The following is a 16,913-nucleotide window of genomic DNA, read 5'->3' as shown; positions in this document are numbered from 1 at the left end:
CCTTCCAAATTCAACATCGGAAGGGTGTGCGCCATGCGAACGCTGACGCACTTTCCAGATTACCGCGGCGCGCCCCTTGTAAATGTGAGTCGGGGACGCATAGGTGTTCGCCGATTCCAAACCCCCCTCAGCCGCTCACGTTGGCCGTCGAGAAGTCGGACACTCCGATGGAACCGGGACCGGCTGACGGGGTTTTGAATCTGCCGCGGTCTGTCTGGATCCGGGAACAGATGATGGATGAGTCATTGGTGTCCTTGCGGAAGCGGTCTGCTAAGGACAATGGGAGTCCGAGTACGGCTGTGGGGCCGCAAACCGCTCTCCGAGATGGTCTGCTTATGTGGCGGGAGGGGTTCCAGGAACGTTGGCGCCTGGTGGTACCAACGTCCTTGCGGTTCGAGTTGATTAGAACCCTCCATTGTGACACTCTCTTACATTTAGGGGTGCAGAAGACCTTGTTGACGTTGCAACGTCATTATTTTTGGCACGGCATGGCGACAGATGTCGTAGGGCACGTGCGCGCGTGCCCTGCGTGTGCACAACGTAAGCCGCCGAAACATCCTTACGTGCCGCCTCTCCAGTCGATTCAGGTGTCTCGAGTCAATGAATTGGTGGCACTGGACATATTGGGACCTTTTCCACCATCGGCGAGGGGTAATAAATATTTGCTGGTAGGGGTTGAGTACCTCTCCCGTTGGCCGATGGCCTGGCCGTTGCCTGATCAGTCGGCCGCGGCCATTACCGACGCCTTTTTGTTTGGGTATATTATGGATAAGGGGGCGCCTGAGAGACTCCTCACGGACCAGGGCAGGAATTTCTCTTCTAAATTATTGGCGGAAGTGTGCGCGGGCCTTGGGACTAAGAAAGTACGGACATCCCCATACCATCCGCAGACGGATGGTATGGTTGAACGGCTGAACAGGACATTGTCTGCCATGCTTTGCCATACCGTGAGTGAACAACAATCAGATTGGGATCTGCACATCCCCGGGGTGCTTTCGGCGTACAGGATGACGCCTCATGCGGCTACGGGATATTCGCCGTTTTACCTTATGTATGGTCGGGAAAACGTGCCGCCGGTGGATGTGCAATTGGGAACTGGGGTGAAGGGACCTCGGAAACCACTTCCTGAATACATTCAGGACACGGTTCGCCGAGTCACGGAGGCGCGGGAGAATGCCCGCGTGGCTACGGCCAAAGCCCAGGCCCGGAACGAGCGATATGCGCGACGGTCTGAGGGGGAGTGCCCTTGGAAGGTTGGGGACCTAGCCTGGCTTCATTGTCCACAGGTACGTCCGGGGACCTCGCCGAAATTGCACAAACCCTGGCATGGTCCCGTACGCCTCATTGCGGTTCCCAACCCACAGACAGCACGCGTCCAGATTGGGTCTCGTCGCTGGGTTGTGCATACGTCGCGCTTGAAACCATATGTTGCTCCCTTACATGATGCGTCATCCCCCAATGTTGCCTTGCCGGGGTCTGTTGCTGCTGACTCTCCCCTGCCTGCGTCCATTGATTTTGCTAGAGCGCCTGTCGTACCTGTTCCAGACAGGCCGGCCGTGACATTGCGGGGGACGAGGGGCCCTGCTCGGAGGACGCCTGCCAGGTCTGCGGGACCTTCGAGCCCTGCAGCCCTTCCGACCCAGCTGCGGGCACGGTCACAGGACAAGCCCAAGACTAACTCTTTAGAGACACGGGACGGCGGTGGACTTCCAGCTGCGACAGGGGGATTACCCCCTGTCGTTCCTCGACTTTCATCGCGTTCCCGTTCTGCGAGTGGGCCGCCGACCGTCCGGGACGGGCCGGCGACCCGCACACGTTCCAAATCGCTTACGTTTCGTTGAGTGTTGTTGTCTTGTTATTTTCTTCTTACAGTTGTATTTATTGCATGCTTTTGTACGATCGTTGATGTTGATTGCGTTGTTGTTGTTCTTGCTGTTACATTATATGCTTAGTGTCCTTTAGGGGGGGAAGCTCGGTTCGCCGCATTACGATTTGCTATTGGTCAGCCGAGGTCGGCTGGGATTTTTCTACGGGGGAGGGTGGTGTAATGCGGGCGTAAGCGACCTTCCGGAGGTGACGTCACGGGGGGTGGAGTCATGTGACGTGGGGGTAAGGTTCGGGGCTTTAAGCGGGTAAACCGGAAGGGGAAGGCAGTCGGGGTGTGAGCGGAAAAGAGTGAGGCCACGCGGGCAAGTGTGGAGAAGGGGGGGCGCCGACGGCGATCGGGAGCCAACCCCGAAGATAAGAGCAAGCTGCGGAGTGGTGTGCAGCTGGGGAGGAGACAGCCAGGAGGGCTGCGAGTTAGAGGCAGCGGTGTGGCTGCCAGGAGGAGCTGCGGAGAGAGAGAGAGAGGGGGCTGCTTGATAGAGGCAGCGGTGTGGCTGCCAGGAGGAGCTGCGGAGGGAGAGAGAGAGAGCAAGAAGCTGTGAGAGCTGCGGAGGGAGAAGAGCAGCAGAGAGTACAGCCAAGGGGGGCTGTGTGAGAGAAACAGCAGCGGAGCTGCTGTTGGGGATCGGGCCGACATTGGAGTCAGCACCGTGGAGAAGCTACAGAGTAAAGACAGCCGTGTGGGTGTACAGCACGAACCGAATAATAAAGGACACTGAGCCAGACATCGTGGTCCAGTCGTTTATTACAGTATTGTGCCGTAGTAGGTATTAATAGAACTATTTTTATGTAGCTATTGAAGCTCGTGTGACATTCCCCCCATGGTGTACCACATCTTTAACTTCGTAAGAGGTGCAATATTTCTCATCTAAGCTGGTATGTGGTATATTTGTGTCTGCCAGGCGGATGACCTAAATACATCAGCTTCTAAAGAGTTTAGTCTCTTGCTCCTGTATGTAAAAGTTCATCAAACAAAAAGCAGGTTTTATAAGTGTCCACTAAAATTATTACGTTTAAGAATATACCTCCAAGTTGAATTCCTGCAGCTAATGCTATTTAATTTCTTTAGATGGCTTTGTGGCTCGGAGATTTAACAGGGATCTCAGATATAGTGGGTTTATTAGCCTGGCTAATGATTGCACGTCCAACTATAATTTGTAGTAAATTTGGATTTTCACTTAATGTGGCAAAATTTCAGCGATGAAATTTAAACCTATCGGGTTGACCGCCCTGTGACACTCTCACGGCAGAGTATATGGTAAAGTATGTGACACCTTTCCTTTAGGATTAAAATACCACGTGACAATGTGTTTCTCATGTCATGATTCAAAGGCAATAGCTAAATTAGAATACATTGGGGGGGAATTATTTTAAAGTTATGAAGTAATTTAACATAAAACTAAATTGCGTGGCAAATGTGGTTAATACAGACACACTGACCATTCAGATCACTTTAGTCTGTATGTATGTTGAACTTCTCTCGCACCGTATATAGCGAGCCGAGGTAATCTGAGGTGCTCCCGAGGTTCACAAGCTCTTAAACATTGGTCACTCCTGAGGGCATTCATTGCATGTGCTCAGTTGTACTCCCAACCAAGCACATTCGCTGAAGTTTCTTTTCCGTAGGTCTCCAAAATAACTACAGATGATTCCATGAAATGTATTCTTCTTGCTTACATCATTATGTCAATAAACTGTGACTGGCATCTGCCACCCAGATGCAGCCACCGTGAGTTATTCCATTGTCTTGAATATTGTATAAAAGACCATGGCACGTGCATCTTAATTCAGTTGATTGATTTTTGGGGAAGGATGGACACCAACCACCTGGTTACACATACTGGAGTTATCTTCCCTCTAGTATCCGTCAGTCATTTCCTATCATTCTACCTGCTTAGAGGTGCATTTTTTGCTTGAGTCATCGTCTAAAATGATCACATTGTGTTCCCCTTCTGCAGTGCTACACAAGCAACCTCGCGAGGTTTGCCTTTGTCTTCTCGAGTTGGGACGCATCGCCGCCAGGTACGGAGTACAAACCCTTGCACTCACCGCGTGAGCTTCCACAAGGAATGAATACTCACCCATGGAATGCACTGCAGATGAAAAAGGAAGCAGTTCTGTCTCTCCACAAACAAACACCGTAGTGGAATGCCGTGATAATGCGTAGGGAATTCTGTCCAGACTCGAGACCTTTTATTTTTCCTTTGCCTTTCACTGTCTCTCTTGCTCACAAAAAAGTAAATTCGCATCTTTCTCGAAGGAAACCCATGCCCCAAGTGTTTTGTACAGGCTCTTGACAAGTGGTCACATTTAGACGCTGCATTGTTGCTAATTTTATTGTATTTTTAAAGGTGTAGCCAGATTTTCAGTGGCAATGCTAAATAACAGTACTTGGCAGATTAGCTTGGTAAACAGGGGCATACAGTAGATGTGTGCCTATCCTTTGCCAAGCAAAAGGTCTGATATTGTAACACGGGAGCATTATTTAATGAGCCAACGTGTGTGTTTGCATGATTAATAACAGCAAAACCGGGAGAAATAGAGCTGATTGTTAAGGGATCATGGCATCTTGCACAGCTTATCCTCGTGTTTACATGTGGAACTTTAGGCCCTCTTCCATTAGTGCCCCTTTGACAAGCTTGGCACTTCCTTGCCAGGGGATTACTGACACGTTTAATGAGTGTACAGCCGATGTCGATAGTAGCTGTACCATTACGCTGGGTGTTTCATGCATAAATTACCTTTTTTTCTCCATCTAACTTGTCCTTTTTTTTTATTGGCTTACAGTATTCATGGCCAGTGTACGTGAGGTTTCAAATCAATAATTGTACAAGCCTACTTTAAGTTTTCTCCAATTTTGAGCCGCAGTTGTGGCTTGCAGCTTGGGGTTTGCACCTTTTTATATTCCAATTGACATTTGACTTTGTCAATCTAGGTGGGCGATATTGCATTTACCAGAGCACAGCCCATGTTCAGAATAATTTAAGTCCCCTGTCGTACTGAGTGGCGGTGAGGCTGAGAGACAGCCGAAGACAAAATCTACACTGAACAATGAATGCTGCTGATATGCAGGGAAAGTAGCATCAACATTTGAAAATGAAATTTTCTTGAGGGATGTTTGGGTTTCTAATTTTTGTAGACAAACTGCCAGTGTTAAGAGCAAATCTTTTATTTTGTCTCGGCCACTGGGAATAACTCTGCTTTCTACCACAGAGAATATGATTTTGAGGCGGCAGCCTGCAGTTAAAGTTTGACCTTTTTAGTGATTCATCTTGCAGTCTTTAGGGATGGGCATGTTCTGGCACCGGAAGGTCTCTGATCAGCATTCCATATATGTTTTTTATGCTTGCTATCTAGAGCTTGATTATAATACAGCGCTTTGTCAATCCACTGCTTCATGAATGCTTCTCCACACCATGTCAGTCACGGCGTTGTATTTTTACCATACTTCATGCTCGTTAGCACATGTTGGTGAAGGGTGTCCCAGATCTTTCTCGCCACTGGTGTTGCTGTGACCAAAAATCAAATGCTACTCATTTATTGAACTTAACTAAGATTACTGATTGCAGTGACATTGGGTTAAGATTTAGTTTTTGCATTAAGGGACTCCTGTAATAGGGCAATCATTGATCCAAGTGATATTTACAACAAGAGGACATCAATTAATATCCCACTGCTAATTCTTTATGCCATTTATCAGAGGTGGAACAACACATTGATTAAACAATAATATCGATGCCCATGGTAGCGATCCATTAATTCTATTGCATATGTAAGAAATTATGTTTTTTTATTTGAATGTTGTATGTAATGGGTTCACGTTACTAGTGACGACTACATTCACGACAAAGTAAAAAAAATCATTCCTGCGAAGAATTGTGGCCCTGAGTTGTAACAATTTGTTGACTTTCTTAGGGGATGTAATTATTACGTCTGCACTATTTGATTAAGATGATCTTAAAATCTTAATTACATTTTTTGCAGCATTTAAGTATTTTTTTATTCCATTGGTAATATTACATTGAAATAAAAATGTCGAAAACTATGATTTAAAAGTACCTTGCAACGTTAATTTTGATGACAGTGGTTATTAGGCTGGGTGAGTGTACTGGCAGTCTATAATGTAGACTGTAGCCTGGTTCTTAACCTCGGTGAGTGTGCTGGCAGTCTTTCATGTAGACTGTAGCCTGATTTTTAAGCTGGTGAGCATATTGGCAGTCTGTAATGTAAACTGTGATAACCATTGCTGCAGTCTACATTATAGACTACCAGTACACTCACCAAACTTAATAACCAAGCTACAGTCTACATTATAGATTACCAGTACACTCACTCCGATTAAGAACCAGGCTACAGTCTACATTAGTGTTTTTTTTCCGTTTTTTTATTCACTTTATTACGTACGTGACTTTACCGAAATAACCAAAGAATAGGAACATGTGTGGTTATTTTTCATTTTAGGTGGCCGTTCTGAGGTTTATATTGGTAGATCACTTCATGAAGGGACCGCTACACCTACACTCGACAAGCCAGCATGAATAATTCCACGTGTTGTCTCGGCGCTGAGAAATATTGGACAAAAAAGTTCAAGACCGATCATTTCCACTGCCCACCCAGAGGAGGGAAAGCCAATGAATGATAAAAAGAAAAAAAAGCATGAATCACTTGTACATCATACATGTGCGTTTTCTTCTCGGAGTCTGACCTGTCAAAAGCCCTTTCATGCAAGGGCTTGTAAAATTCACTTTAAATACGGGAAAAAAACACGTAACATCCACCATAGTTGACATGCCGCCACTGCTTTGCTCTGAACTCTATTTGTATTCCTTTCGTGCTCACGGTCCGGAGGCCGTGCTTGCATGTGTATGTGTGCGTCGGGCGTGGTGTTGGCCACCCACCCCCTCCTATGCCGTGCCGGCCTTCAATAGGTGCTCGCGAACAGCACCTGAGGGGGATCTTTGTACGCATGCGCGCGATGTGGCCACTGTGTCCACTGTGACCTGCGCAGGTTCGGCATCGAGCCTCCGGGGCTCATCAAGCTGGAGAAGGAGATCGAGCAGGAGGAGGCCCGGGCGAACGCCCGCTCGTCATCCGGCTCGTCGGCCTCCTCTGCGTCGCCAGCGTCGCCGTGCACCTCGTGCCCGCCATCGCCCTCTTCCTCCTCTTCCGCAACGTTGGCGGTGGCAGCCTCTTCCAGCACGCCCACCACACCGCGGGCTCCCAAGGAGAAGAAGCAAGTGCGGGACAAGGTCCTGGAATCGGCCGTAAGTTGATTGGAGATGGCATTGGCAGCTAATGCTCCTGTATGTATATGTTTGTTGAACTTCTTTCACACTGGATGTAACCAACCGTGCTTATCGGAGGTGCGGAGAAGGAGAACACATTCCTGGAGGCACGTGGAGACTATTTTGACAATGCAGGGCACGAGGGGTCATGAGTAGAACCCCACGATGGGTGTTAAATATTCGGACATGTAACGATGCATTGCTTTATTGATTACAAATAATTCAATGATCCCGATATATGCACTGAATAGTGTACTTTCAATTTACAATTGTTGCAACATATATCTAAATTATGTATTAATGTCACATGTACGCTAACGGAGTGAACGCAACTATTTCAATGAGATATGACGTATAACAAACAATGCAAAGAAGGTAATGAAAAAGGTCAAAAACTCTATTCTAGAATCAAATTTTGACCCCTAAATAGTAAGATTTTATCAAATCACTTTGTTCGGCGTGAATCGTTGCATGCCTCGAGGTGATATCTGCTTGCAATGCAGTGCTTTGGAGCCAAGTCGATTTCAATGTACTGGGCTGCAAGATGACCAGGAGATATCTGTGCCGCAAGTTGGTTCATAATGTACAGACTTTTTTTTATATTATCTTCTCGTGTACGTGGGCTTTCTCTCGGCGCTCCGCTCTCTTCCTACACAATGCACACTAAAAGAGAAATTACAACATTCTTGAGATGGAATGACGCTTTGCTGGATACATTTATGCCTTTATTATATGGTATGCACTTCCCGACCTGTCCAAATGTGAGGGCAATAGCAGGACCCCTTTCTCCTCATGGTCCCAAGGGCCATGAGGAGAAAGGGGTCCTACAGTGCCGAAGATGATGGGCCATTTATATTCCTTATTATACATCTACATTGTCATACGAATGCATTTGTTTCATGTTGAAATTATATAATATTTGATCTATTATCCAATGGACCTTTGGGATCAATCTATGCCAGTAGTGTAAAAACAAGTTTAATCCTGGATCAGTTTCAACTTCACTAAGTCTTATCAGCAGGATGTGACCTATTTAACAATGCTACTAGGTAACCAGATGTTATTGACAAAATCCAGCCATAGACACTCTGGGGCCAAAATTTTGCTGTGATACCACGGGTCCCTGAACACATCTTTGCAGTTATTTAAAATATTATACTTATTAATCCATTATTAGATATCTAACGCTGGACTTTTTTTTGTCAACCCTTTAAACTGGTCTGGCCTGATTTGCGAACTGGGCAAGTGGCCTTTACCTGGGTTCCCACAGAATTCTTACCAGGCCAAGCGAGCTCTCAGCATGGTCCATTGCAAATTGGCCAGCAGGGCCACCCAAATAAACAGTGGTGATATCACAGGGTCAGCATGGAAGTGACATGCACGCATTCAATGGCGTCTCTCATTTAGATCAGCGTAAAGGACATGGTTTTGTTTTTTTAACGGACGTGATTACAAAAGCACATGTCAATGATTAGAATAAAAAAAATAAAGTGTCCTGTAGGGCTGTACCAAGAATGACCCTGCACGGAATGGGTTTGGCTTCTATTGACTGTGGAAACGCAGCATAAAGATTTGTTTACAAAACAGTGCATTATGGTTACATTTAATAACCATTATTACATTGTTTGGTGAAGCAGTTGCACAGTGGTTATCACACTGCGCTTATGAGCGTGGTGCATGCCGGTGATCCATCACTGGAGGGCAAGGGTTGGTGGATCACACAAATGTTGTGCGACTCCCTTCCCCGTAGGCATCGAGGTGCCATACCCTGGCTCACGAGGAGAAGGGCAGTACTGCTAGTGGACTTATCACCATCTGTTTCCATCTTTATGGGGATAGAGCATTGCCCTTCTTACCCGCGTGGATTTTCTCCTGGTTCTCCGGTTTCTTCTCGCTGGTAAACACACTCATTTATTGGCAGAAAACATTAAAATAAAAAAAAACAATGCAGAAACCCTCTTGGAAAAGTCATACGACTCAATGTGGCTTTGCTGGATAAATAAGTAAACTAATTTATGCAAATGTTTTACTGGTCACAGATAACTTGAGCGGCGAGAGATGTCTGAACCGGTTAGCTGACTCACTAGTGCGGTTACGTACGATCAAAAATAACTCCCTATGACTTTGCAGCTTTCATCCAGCAGAGGATTACAAAGGGCTCTCAGTTTATGTTTTAATTTAAAGTTACTACAGTTTGGCCTTGCTGTTTTTGCGTGAGAAGTTGAGGAGATAATTGGATTTAGGAAGTACAGGTAGTCCTCTACTTACGATGGAGATGCGTTACGACGACCCCATCGTAAGTCGAAGATGGCCTAGCCTACCCAGGAGTCTTAAAGAATGATGATAATTTAGCAAAACAGAGCAATTTACAGTACCGTACTGTATAAACTATGTACTGTATGTATTTATTAATTACAATACTGTATTGCACAGTAAAATGTAAAGTATAAAAAACAAGGTAAATTCTTAGCCTACCTATATGAACTGCAATTAATAGAAAGTTTTCTCAGGAAACAAGCTTATCTGCTATAAAAACTTTTAACATGCATTGAACGTATCGTATCGTGGTAACTTTAAAATGAAATCGCTAAAGCTACATGATTCTGTCCGTCGTCTGCATACTTGAACGATGTTAGGTTGTTGATGGCAATTTTGTCGTATCGCTATCGCCATCGTAAGATCGAATTATCGTAAGTCGGACCATCGTAACTCGAGGACTACCTGTAATAAATAAAATTTCAAGCATCTTGGTGTTCATTGCTTGCTACGCTGCTGACTCTTTCAATTAAAAAAAGTGATATAAATGACTCTAGTTAGGATACACACATAGTATTGGCTTTTTAATTAGCCCAGTGAGGGGAAAATAAATAACTGCATTAACATTTTCGCTCTTCCCCGGGCTTTGTGGCAGATTTGATTGAAGTTATTCCAACACAGCGCTTTGATCCGAGTGTTGTATGGGTCTTTTGTTCATCTGATACTGCCTGATCTTTCAGAAGATGTTTTGTTGTTGTTGTTCAAAGATTGCATTTTATTAATTTGGTTCATACATTAGAAAATATATATATGTTTTTACAAATACTGCTTATATTGGTTTTTTTTAGATTGTATATTTACCGGGACTAAAAAACATCGCATTTGTTTGTACATGTACGCTATCCTTAACACTTTTCCCCAGCATGGAAAAGCAGGCATGTGAATTTTAATATTGATTTTTCTTTTTCAGACTCCAGTTTCAAGATTCAAATCTCTCTTCTCTTCCGTAATACACAGGAATGCTGTTTGCAACATGAGAAGTTGCGTTTGGAATGTTGCCCACAACTCTCCTCTTTCGTTGTAACGGAGCAGATCAAGCGGATATCAGAGAAGCTTCCGTGTCAGTGCCAGGCAAGCTTCCAGGTGGAATATTACTCCGATGGAAGATACCGGTTCGGGGACAAGATCGTCTTCGTCAGGGTAGGAACATGATATTTTATCTTAATTCTTTATGCTGTCGTACCCATTAAGCCTGACATGATTATTTTTTTTTAAATTCCACCATTCCCAGGACAGCTTCGGGAGGCATTCATCCAGAAGTCGATTGTAGAGTCATACATTCTTATATAATTTAGGCCAAATTGAAAATATGTCCGTCTGAATCGGCACCACTGAGATTCTTGCAAAGTTTGATCCGTACAGCTGCCCTTAATTAAACCAGATTTTTAGTTTACTGAGCTGGCTTTATCAGACTTATCACAAATGAAATTTCGTTTTGAAATATGTTTGGTTGACAAAAAAACAACGAATATTGTATTTTATTTCATAAATAAGCATGGACAATTTTTAGCAGCTAAAACCAATAATATAATGCATGCAACATTGACATTAAAACCTCAAAAATATCTACATAATAATACGACACAAGTTATATTTGGAAAGCAATCCTGATATGTTTTATTTGTTTAAAATCATTTTTAAAAAATTGCCGGAGGTTAATAAAGAGCAATAATAATTATTTGAAAGCTGAAAATAACCATAGGCATTGAGTAATAGGGCTCTATAGGGGGACACACAACTGGCCAGTCATTCAGTGCTGTCATCCTCTGGGATGGTTTGCCAGTTAATTTCACCTTTCTATATTTGGGGAGTTACCAGAATGGTTTTGCCTTTCTCGTAATTTGGCCGCGGTGGCACAACTGAAATATAATTAGTGATGGAAAACAATATTCGTATTTACACTGCTGCACTTGCATATTCCGGAGCCATAATATTTGAGTTAGGATCAAAATTGTAATAACCAACGGATGTCTAGCTGCATCGTCATATGAAACAGTGTGCCGTCTGGTTTGACCTGTAAACATTTGTGAGGTGGGCGTTTTGGCACATTGCGTTGAGACTCTCTGCGGCAGCCCAGTAAAATAAACCGTGTAGCCGATGGGTTGCAACTCAAAAGCATAGCTGCATGCATTTGTATTGAAGAGAGCTGGATTTTAACAGGTGGTGCGGCTCGTGTGCCTATGATCAAATCACCTGGAATGTACCCGAACATGTCAGATTTTACAAGCCAAGCAGGAATTTTGAGCCTTTAAAGTGCGTGGATCGATGACCACCTCACACACATTATTAAAGGCTGCGGTGCTGCATAGCAGACAGCAGAGGGTAGTGCTGCAAAATACATTGTACTATACGTCTGTGTTTCCACATCTATTCTGCCCATCGTCCTCAACCAACGTTGATGAGCGTGGTAAAGTAAATGACGCACATGGCCTGCACGGTGTCCAGAGGCCCTCATCCAGCAGTGGATGAATGAAAGTCTTGTACGATATACTTGAGGTTAGCGTGACTGTGTGCAAATCACAACCCAATGTGGTTATACAGCAACAGTGTATATTTTTTTGGTCCAAAAATGTGAAATATAATACCTCTTTGCCAATTCTCCAAAATCATTGGCTTGTATAACAGCAGCATGGCAAGTTAGAATATGAGGTGAATAGCCCAATTCGGTAAGCAAAAAATGCTCTTCAAAGATTTTCAGTTTGGTTGTTGGATTCATAATTAAAATAATTCCTTTCCCTGCCCGTTGTATGCGTCACCGGGTGGCTTTTTAAAGGTCACATTCGCACACCAAAATCCTTGGAGACCATCTTTCAGGTTGGGGAAGAAGTGGAAGCGCGGTGTTATGAATCACTCTCCTACAATAAGACCAACAGCGGGGTAGAGTGATGGGTAAAAAGGCCGTGTTCATTATTTTTCCAGATTTTAACCTTTACATATTATCTGCATAAAATACGGCCACTGCCGATGAAGTAAATAAACTGAACTGATGAATACTTGAACGCAACTATATTTATATACGTACGGTTACATGGTATGCATGTACACGCTTGTGCGTGTGTTTTTTTTTTTAAGTTGGTAGGCAATGTTGAACGTGAGCAAACTGAAGAGAAGAAGGCAGTCAGGGGTCCACAAATTAACGTTGCAGAAGACGAGGTTTAATAAATTACCGTTCATGCATGCAGGTCAGCGGAAAGCAAAGTCTGCATGTGCGCTCAATCACAGCCTAATGGTTGCCCTTGAGCACAGGTGTAAGTTAACCAAATGCATTTTGAACATTCCCTAAAAAGCCCCAGACATTAAACAACGAATCCCAAGCCGTGTGCTCAATTTATGCTGCCGGGGTTGCATTGCGGAATTTAGCGAAATGGTCCGCTGTTCTTTGCAGGTTGCACACGGAAGATGGTGAAGCGACGGTATAATACAGCAGCAAAAGCTTGATCAGAAATCTGGCGTAGCAATTGCCAGCGCTTGTGTTTATGTGGTGAGGTTATTGTGCGTCACATTAATCGCAGGCATTGTAATTTTTTTTACGATGAACAGAAATCCGTGACCTGCCTGTTCATTAATATGAATCACCGTTTGATATTTTGTGGGCATGCGTAAGCCGTTGTTATTGGGCGCTGTAAAAAAAAAGGATAGCATTTTTCTGTTTCGGTCCCCCGCCTTTCACTGGCTCGAACGCAACAGACACTTGCAGGCCAGAGTGCCCGAGGGGAAGGGGAGCCGCAATAAAAAATTCATCACAGGGCGAGGTGGTAATCCACATGGGATTTTGCTTTCAGCGGAAGTGCGGGCGGGTGCTGCAGGGACGCGTGGGATGGGGGGGGAGGGCACGTCGGGCTGGGCTGCAGGGACCAGGGGCGGTGCGCACGGACTGTTGACGCACTTGCCTGCGTATTGGTGGGAGTAGTTCTTGCTCACGGAGTTGCCAACGATGACTGGAGGCCTCTGGGGGGGAGCCCCCCCCCCTGTCCTGTTTAGTCTGGGTGCAGAGACTCCCCCAACTCATGTGCGCCTCCATGTGACCAAAATGTCTTCTTGAAGTCGACGCGTGTAGTACTGTAATAATAACGGATTGACTCATCAATTTAAATAGGTTGCCCAGCTCATGATATGTTCACCAACTCTTGTGTGTAACAATATAATATTTATCAAATATGCAAATGATATGCCGTGATATTTAGAATCGATTCTTGAATTGAATTGAGACCTCTAACAATTTATCGAATCGCTAGGGGTGAGCCGTTGAATAGCAAGTTAAGACGTTTTTCTTGCATTAACGTTACACGAATGAGAATGCTTGGCAGCTTATTTGAAAATGTCAACAAATGACAGTTACCCATATTTTCTGTGAATATTTAATTCGTGTATTTCCCCCCCCCCCCCTGTTATTTAGTAAATGTTTTGCAAATGGTGCCGAGTGCAAACATTCTCAATAAATCCTCAGTGCAAGTATGTTCTTTAGAAATTGTGCACATATTCTATGAACAAAGAAAAATCGTTAAGCATTTTCCGAGTTGGATTCATGTTTAAAAAAAAAAAATCTCACTGTAAAGCAAAGTGTAAATGCAGTTAGACATGACATTCTTAGGCTTTTTTTGCCTTTCCCCCAAAATTTTATCTAGATTCCACTATCAACGTCAATTACACAATCCATTGGGAACTCGTTCAGGGTAAATGCATCACACCATGTTGGAGATTATCCTAGAACTATTTCTAAAATGCCTTCAAACGACCTCTATACGAGGGGAAACAATTTTCCCACCTGCACTGCTACGGAGAAATATAAATTGAATGACAATAAAACCAATATTTTAGTTTTATCTAAGAGCTGGATTATATCCAAATTAATAGCAAAAAACACATTTTAATGATGGATGTTTTTATATACTTACTGGTGACTGAACCAAGACCATGAACTCCCTACACTTGAGAGCCTAGTTTAAGGGCACCGTGGTGGCGAAATGTTAACTATCTCGCCTGGTATACTGGAGGTCGTGGGTTCGATCCCGACCCTGGCTGGCCTTTGTATATGTTCTCCCCTTGGTCGGGTGGATTTTTCTCCGGGTCCTTCGGTTTTTTTCACCACATTTAGAAACAGGCGTTTAGAGTATTTGGCTGCGATAAATGTTCACATGGCAAGCCACTTTGTTGACCTATCATTGGTGGCCAGGTTACTTCTGAAAATAGAGCTATATACCTGGTAAAATACTAAAACGCACAGGCCACTGTCTTGATTCTAACCCAGGCTCCCTTCAGTGGCAGCTTCGTCCGACCCCTGAGCCACCAGGAGCCTCTACATTAGGCGTTTATTTCTTCTGAATAGAAATGTGTACGCAGTGTTTTTCTGCCACCTGCTGGTCTCATACAGAATGCAACTGAAGTAGCAAGCTGTTTGGTTGAATGAGTTACTTTTATTGTGCGTGTACTATGGTCCTGCGCACTCGAAAGTTAATTTGGGTACTTTAATTCGAAGGTCATCCAGTTTTAGAACTGCTCGGTTGCACATTCGCATTCCCTATAAACGGTGACTCGCTTAATTATTCACGTTAACGGCAACGGTGGTGGTATTTGATTTTCAAATTCTCTGGGCTTTGCTGTGAAGGAAAGCCCAGAACCAACTCATTCTACGGTTGAATGAGAGGATCAAATAGGCTGAAAACCACGCTTTAGAAACGTATTTACATTTGAATATGTACGTATTTTTACTTTCCCAACAGATGCTGCACAACAAACACGTGATGGTGCGTGTGGGCGGAGGCTGGGAGACCTTTGAGGGCTACCTTCTCAAGCACGACCCCTGCCGAATGCTGCACATATCACGCGTCGACGGCCGCATCTCCGGCCTGCCCGTGCCCGCGTGTGCGCCCTCCTCCCCGGCGACATCCAGCTGCCAGTCCCCCCTGCCGCCTGCCCCTCACTCCCCGGCAAAACCGAACGGCTACCTGATTTCCACCGGCAGCTACAAAAGCCGCAAGCAGGTGGCGAGCTAGGCAGGGCCGTACGGAGCGAGATGTATGTATGTTGAACTCCTTTCGCACCCGTACGTAGCCGGCCGTGCTAATTGGAGGTGCTGGGGAAGGACGACAAACTACAACACAAAGCGGTTCTAAAGCAATTCGTTTTCAATCTAGAAGTGGGATGGTCTGAAAATGTCTCGTCACACATGGTTCGTCCGGATGGGCTGACTGCAGAGTGATGCCCTGGATTTGGTGAACTCCATGGACTGCCAAGACAACTGTGTTACAAATACTGTTTTTTTTATTGCTGATTGGTTAGAATCGCTGAGAAGATGTTTATGGGCAATTGGTGTGGGGGGGACGCATGATGTGTTGGCAGTTGGTGCTTATATATTTGAGAAAATCTGCTGTCCAGAGCGGAGCTAATGGGGCATGTTCAGCCATTTGTATTTTGAACTTTTGCGGGCTTCAAGTATTGTAAAAAATATATAGTTCTGAATGGGGTCATTAGGAGAAGCTTGCTTGTATGATATAAACCTTTTTGGACCATTCACTCAAGGCCAGAGCCATCTGAATGCAATCGGTGAAAAGTGAAGCAATGTGTACATGATAGTCTGAATGAATGAATTATACGTAATGTTTCCCTTAGTTTATGTTTCTTATGACCAAACTTGTTTTAGTCTTAGTTGCGATTACTTGCTAGATTTTACGGTTATTCTTGCCAGCAAGAAACAATTGTTAACGTTTTTTTTTGCTGTTCATGCCATTAGCTCTCAGTAACGGCATTTGAGCAGCCCCATTGCGTACCTGTAGTGATAGTGTATGCATTTCCGTATTGAAAAAACAATGACAGTTCTTTAAATTTATTTCCAGGTTTTTGAAAATTATTTGACTTTCTTTTAATAGCATACAAAATCCACTTGTTTTCCCGTGGGAATAGCTGAAAATTTGTAACTTCAAATTACATGTTCTTGAATGCCTCATTGTTCAGTTGTGTTCATTGTTTGGTGAACACCAGTGCCTACACCTTTATACAGGTTATCCTGACTCACAGTGATTTTATACACACCAATGGAAGTGCAGTACCAAACGGTTTTTTTCAGTTTATTTTTTTCTCCCGTTTATGTATTCTAAGGAGCAATATTTCTCAGTGCACGAATTGATGTGCCTCATTAGATTTTACTTTTTAACTGGTAATTATACGCAATGCTCAAGTGTCTTCTATATAATACATCAGTGCCTTCACGTTGTAAAGCCAGATTATGTTTCAAATGTGTGTTTGGGCATATAGCTGTGTGTCAAGTCGCAAGGTTTACTGTAGCAGTTCACAAAATATTTCTTTAGTTTTGTTTTGTTCAAATCATAAACACTAGCTACAACCCTAGAGCATCTTCAGTTAATTAGAATTCTCTGATCATCTGCATCTGTAACCGCTGTAATGGGGTATTATGCCAAATGAAATATC

General features: G+C 44.2%; 1 protein-coding gene across 3 annotated transcripts in view; it reads left to right on the top strand.

Annotated features, from left to right (window-relative positions):
- The window catches only part of GAS2 (growth arrest specific 2), a 40,094-nt gene extending 23,783 nt beyond the window's left edge, over window positions 1–16,311 (top strand). For all 3 annotated transcript variants that reach the window (XM_078863700.1, XM_078863699.1, XM_078863698.1), the window contains exons 6-9: window positions 3,846–3,909; window positions 6,896–7,151; window positions 10,521–10,628; window positions 15,209–16,311. In XM_078863700.1, coding sequence (XP_078719826.1) covers window positions 3,846–3,909; window positions 6,896–7,151; window positions 10,521–10,628; window positions 15,209–15,481 — 701 coding nt within the window. In that variant the 3' untranslated portion in view covers window positions 15,482–16,311. The remainder of the gene's footprint in view (window positions 1–3,845; window positions 3,910–6,895; window positions 7,152–10,520; window positions 10,629–15,208) is intronic.
- The last annotated feature ends 602 nt before the right edge of the window (window positions 16,312–16,913 follow it).

Source organism: Lampetra fluviatilis, chromosome 16 (assembly GCF_964198595.1).
Source record: "Lampetra fluviatilis chromosome 16, kcLamFluv1.1, whole genome shotgun sequence".
Classification (NCBI taxonomy): domain Eukaryota; kingdom Metazoa; phylum Chordata; class Hyperoartia; order Petromyzontiformes; family Petromyzontidae; genus Lampetra; species Lampetra fluviatilis.
This window is presented reverse-complemented; position numbering and strand designations above follow the sequence as displayed.